This window comes from Leucopleurus acutus, assembly GCF_964270905.1.
Source record: "Leucopleurus acutus genome assembly, chromosome: 5".
Taxonomy (NCBI): Eukaryota; Metazoa; Chordata; class Mammalia; order Artiodactyla; family Delphinidae; genus Leucopleurus; species Leucopleurus acutus.
Window position 1 is genome coordinate 7,720,806 of NC_139147.1, and position 6,000 is coordinate 7,726,805.

General features: G+C 42.7%; 1 protein-coding gene across 2 annotated transcripts in view; it reads left to right on the forward strand.

The window, feature by feature from the left end:
• The window catches only part of KCNJ6 (potassium inwardly rectifying channel subfamily J member 6), a gene marked incomplete at both ends in the record, with an annotated part of 206,837 nt that extends 201,754 nt beyond the window's left edge, over nt 1–5,083 (forward strand). For both annotated transcript variants that reach the window (XM_082840115.1, XM_082840116.1), the window contains one exon: nt 4,758–5,083. In XM_082840115.1, coding sequence (XP_082696241.1) covers nt 4,758–5,083 — 326 coding nt within the window. The remainder of the gene's footprint in view (nt 1–4,757) is intronic.
• Nucleotides 5,084–6,000: the final 917 nt, after the last annotated feature.

Here is a 6,000-nt window from a genome sequence, read left to right on the forward strand (position 1 = left end):
TGAAATGTCCTGATAGCCGTGGGCTCCTAGTTCCAACTCAAGTGGGGTCGGTCACAGAGGGCTTTAGAAAGGAGATAATAAATCAGCTCTTGAAAGATGAACAGGAGTCCACCGGGGGAAGGGCATTCAAGATAAAGCAAATAGCACATATACAGGCATAAAAATATAAATGCAAATGGCAAGACAGCCAGCATGCTCAGAGTAAAGGCTGTGATCTGAACTTGGAGATCAGATTTTTCAGGTTTTATTCATCTCTACAAAAGGAGCTTCTCTTTTTCCAGAGATTACTTCACTCACTTCAAAAACCTACCTCAGTGGCTTCCTTGGTGATGCAGTGGTTAAGAATCCACCTGCCAGTGCAGGGGACACGGGTTCGAGCCCTGGTCCGGGAAAATCCCACATACCGTGAGGCAGCTAAGTCCCTGCGCCACAGCTACTGAGCCTGCACTCTAGAGCCCACGAACCACAGCTACTGAGCCCACATGCCACAGCTTCTGAAGTTCATGTGCCTAAGAGCTCGTGCTTCACAGTAAGAGAAGCCACTGCAATGAGAAGCACATGCACCGCAACAAAGAGTAACCCCCGCTCGCCACAACAAGAGAAGACATGCGCACAGCAACAAAGACCCAGTGCAGCCAAAAATTAATTAATTAATTAATTTTTAAAAAATACCTACCTCAGGACACCGTAATGATCTTTCTGATATGAAAAACAAACACAACTTGCATACACACTGATTGAATCTTTTTTTTTTTCTGATGACCAGGCGGTCTCCTTTTACTTTATATTTCTGTACATACATAGACAGGTAGTATCTAAACTTTTACGTGCATGGTAAATATACATGTGTCATTCCTGTTTTCCATTATTAGTGTTGTGGATATTTTCATGTTTTTCATTTTTAATCTTTTTTATTAAGCAAAGAAAATTCTGCATCCTCAGCTCACACTCATTTCAAAGCCTGAAACACAATCCGTGAAAAATTGGTCTCAGAGTCACGGTCACACTTCAGTGAGTTAAGTGACATCGAAAATCACAAGGGCTCCACTGTCACACACTGATGTAATTTTGGTGGCTGCACCTTAGTTGGTTTTATTTTGTTACTTTTTCAACATCAGTAAAAATCACAATTTTTCTAAGAATGGACTGGGACCAATGTCAATATGTAACACAGGAATCTCTCTGAAGAAAATGGAAATTATCAGCTTACACTAGAAATACTTTTCGATATTGTTAGACAAATATATTAATATTCTTTTCATCTCTTTTCAAATGAATTAGGACACCAAAAGGTGAATAAAAATTGGGAAAGCATCCACAAACATTTGTTTAAATCTCTCTTATTCATTTTTGATTACATAAATTAATCCTATTAAACTGGTACTATGAAAAGGTATTTTACTATCCCTGTGGAATTCAATAAGCACATTCATTTGCTAGGGCTGCCATAACAAAGTACCACAGACTTGGGCGGCTTAAACAGGAATTTATTGTCTCCTAATTCTGGAGGCTGGAAGTTCAAGATCAAGGTGTTGGCAGGGTTGGTTGCTCTCTCCTCGGCTTATAGATGGAGATGACCATCTTCTCCCTATGTCCTCACACAGTATTTCCTCTACACATGTCTGTGTAACTTATCTCCTCTTCTTATAACAACACCAGTCATATTGAATTAGGACCCCCTCCCAATGACCTCATTTTAACTTAATTACCTCTTTAAAGACCCTCTCTCAAACAAGTCACAGTCTGAGGTACTGGGGGTTAGAACAACATAGGAATTTGGGCTGGGGGAGAGTACAAAGTTTAACCACTGTTTGTTTTTGACAAACAGCCCAAGGGAACAAGTTATTTGCATTGGGCAAACTCTGTCCCAAGTCAAAAAGAGACTAGCCTTGTAAATGGGATTTTCTAGGGAACTGCTAGAAACTTCAAATGATGACAATTCTGAGCATGAGGCTTTGAAAGAGCTCCAATCCTGTTCTGACCCCTCCAGCAGTTGCTAGACTGCTCTTTTGCACCAGGATTGCAGGCTGTTGATTTTTAAGGCTAACGTAAAGCTGAGCAGGGGGAAAATTAAAATTTCCCAAAGCTCAGGGTTCTTACTGCGATTCAGCCATTTTTCTTGAGCAAACACTCCTGGAGTTCATTTACAGAGTTCTAAAAGAGTTTGCTTTGTCCGTTTCTGCCAGCGTTCTCATTGCTTTCATGGAGGAGAGGGTTTTCAGAGGTCCTTTCTCCAGCAGTCCCAACGACAACCTCTTGGCGGCATCCTGTGTTGTTTCTTCACACCTGTGTCCCAAGTTTCTAATTCTCTCTTCAGTCAATTCCAACTGGATGTTAAACCTCCATATAGATTTTAATTTTAATAATTGTATTTTTAATTTCTAGTTCCATTTGGCCATTTACATAGCCAGAAATCAAAATCTAGGTGAATTTTATTTTATATGCCTGTCTCTGTTTTCTAGTCATGTCACAATAAACATATGCTTCCTCAATGGGAAGAGAAATTTGAAAGTTATTTTATCACCTTTCTTTTTGACTTCCTGTTTGTGCCTCACTCTGAGCCCACAGGACCCTGTCATCACCTGTCTTCCCCCATCACTCCCAAACACAGATAAAGAGTTGGTAACTCAGAAGAGAAACGTTGAGAAATAAAAGCAAGATGCTGTTGTTCTTTGCTTTACAATGCCCAGTAACCCTGCTCTACTTGTTTCAGAGGCATGGGGGTGGGCAGACCAAATAATTGGGTAGTCAGGGAAACATTGAAGAAGGGTAGCATTCAGTTTTGAGGTTCAGAGGAAGAGCAGAATGTGAATGAGGGCTGTATGGGCTCAGACTCTGCCAGCTGCAGTGGGTCAGTCACTTCAGTCCCTGGGCCCCAACATTCTTCTTCTAGCCACGAGGAACAGGTGCACTGCTGTGGGAATATTTTGTAGATCTGAAAAACCTACTGTGTAAAACCTTCTGTGTAAAACCTACATGTGTCCTCTTCTCCTCACCACACATGCATTCAGCATAAAGCAATTGCCTAATATATATTATAGGCTGTCCTAAGGAATAATGTATTGACTGACTGGCTGGCTGCTTCCCTGGATGAATGAACACAGGGCTGCAGTAGGACTATGGTGAGTCCTACGTGGTTTTACCTTTGCGGGCCCTTTATTCCATTTAAAAATTTTCTAATTATATTTTTATATAATTATATAATATAAAGTATATAATCTACCTTATGTAATATGTAATATACTTTACGATGGGCCCCTAAAAGCACTGTGGGCCCTTGGTACTGGACCTACTGAGCTAATGGAAAATCAGCCCTGAAGGAATGGCTGAATGAACGCTTCCATTTCCTGAGAAGTTTCATAAGAGAATTCTTCGACCTCAGAAAAAAAAATGCACCAATGGCTTCCCCGTATTTTACACCAAGCCTGTTGCCTAGTTTCCTTTTCTAAGGAGGTGGGTGGGATTTCCCTTGTTCTGCCTTTTCACATTTAAAAGGAAGCTATCCCCGGCTCCTGGGCTGCCAGTAGCTCATATGGCATTTTTGTGCAAATTAGAAAAAGTCTTCTTGTCTATAAGCAGGAAGGGCAGGTGAGATGGGGGGCGACTTTAAAGTATTATATTATCACACAATCTGAACAACCATCTCCACTGGTCCTGGGGAAAGTACACATTCAGATCAGCATCCTTTCCAACCTCATTTGGGTGACCACAGTAGCTGCCTCTGTGTCAGGGCAATGGGAGGGTAACACAAATCCGTGGCCTCCAGCTGAAAGGCAGCATAAGTTTAGTTTAAAATGTCAAATTTCATTCTAAGTCTGTGGCCAAAACCAAGACTCAAATCCCAGCAGGGCTCCGGCAAAACCTCTAAAAGCAGCGTGAGACAAAAGTCATGACCTCAGATGATCCTGGAGTAAAAAGTGGACAAGGCACAACCACATGAGTGTGCACCTGTGTGCGTGTGCACACATGCTTTCCTGTGTGTGTGCCTGACCTTGCAGGCAAGTGCCTGCAAGTGCCTGGTGTGAGCCAGAACTTTCACGTTGCTCCCTGGGATTCCATGCGGAAGTCTGGTATCTCCACCACATGCCCTCCTGCATGGTAGCACACGTCTACAACAAGAAAGACACCTCCTTGTAGTTGTGACACTGTTACCAAGTCCAAACTTGTACTGCTCACCTCACGGCAGGCCAATAAATCAAGAGACGAGTCGTTGAGGCAAGAAATAGCAACTTTATTCGAAAGCCAGCAGACTGAGAAGATGGTGGACTAGTGTCCCAAAGAACCATCTTACCTGAGTTAGAATTCAGGCTTCTTTTATACTAAAAGAGGAGGGGGTGTGGCTGGTTGTTGCAGACTTCAGAATCCTTTGTTCTTGCAGCTGTCCATGTAGGTCAGGTCATAATGCCCCTGTAAACCTCCAACAAGACAAATGTTATCCTCTGTTCTGCAACTTTTTACCTCTATATGAATGGGAAAGTGTTATACCTTTAAAGGTCGGAGTTTTGAGAATGGGATATCCTGTATATTTCAAGCTATAGGCAACATTCTTAACTTGTAGCAAAAGCAATTGAATACAAGGTTAAAGTAAAAGAAGCAGATTTAATATGGAGTCAGATTCTGTTCTTCCCTATTATAGCAGCCTATGTGGGTCACAGTCTCAACATCACATGCAGCAGTCCTGCCTGTCTCCCTGAGTCCCCTGGGCGATACAAAGCCCACAGACACACACACTAAAGCCTCTGTTCTCCTCTCTGCAGGGATGACATGCCAAGCTCGAAGCTCCTACATCACTAGTGAGATCCTCTGGGGGTACCGGTTCACCCCTGTTCTGACGCTGGAGGACGGGTTCTACGAAGTCGACTACAACAGCTTCCACGAGACCTACGAGACCAGCACCCCATCTCTCAGTGCCAAAGAGCTGGCCGAGTTAGCCAGCAGGGCTGAGCTGCCCCTGAGCTGGTCCGTCTCCAGCAAACTCAACCAACATGCAGAACTGGAGACTGAGGAGGAAGAAAAGAACCCTGAGGAGCAGACGGAGAGGAATGGTGATGTGGCGAATCTAGAGAACGAATCCAAAGTTTAGTCCCCTGGCTGGGCCACCCCTTCTCCTCTCCGCCCACAACCTTCCCTTGTCTCTCATTCTCTTTCTTTTCTGTCTCTCTTACTTTGTTCTTTCCTTATATTGAAGTTTGGCATTACCAGAAAACAAATCTTCAAGGTGTAAAATATCTACCTGCCCTCTCAGTTATTCAGATTGACAAGGCAGATTCAGATTGGGTTAAGGTGTCATGTGCCCTCATTTGTGACCCAAGCCTGGTCTCCTCCCTGAATACGACACATCCAAGTCCTAGAGATTTCTGCTACTTACCTGCATGTGTTGTACAATACCAGATCACTCAGAAGAGTGCATCAAAGAGTTTACCTGGGATATGATGAGGAAGGTCTCTGGTGCCTATTCATTCATGCAGTGAGACATAGAGTTGAGCCCTCAGTTTTATACATCTCAATAAATTTCATCTACAGGGCGAGGTGCTTGCCCTCTGCGGACATTGCATTTATAGGACCCAGGTGAGGTAATGACAAAATACTGTACATATATATGCCTTATGTAATTATTTTCTTTTGCAGTTAGTAATAAAATCCAGCATGTACAAAAGTACTGTAGAACAAAACTTCTAAATAATGTACATAGATGTAAAATTAATGTAGGTTTAGATATATAACTTTAGAAATAAGATTAAAAGAAAAAAAAAGGATTCCCAAAGTACAGTAGGCATTTCTGTTCTGATGTCCTGTTTTCTGGATTTCTTTGGTCCCATTGACCGCTGGCCCTTTAGTGCATGGCCTTTGCTCTGTGTCCCAGACTGGCAGCCGTTTGGGTACCTCACTGTTCCCTTTGATTAAATCTAATAAGCCATAGGTCTGGGAGAAGTTTGGAGGTTCAGTAGATGGCAAAACACACCACCAGTATGCTGATATACTGTGAAATGTTTACAAAAC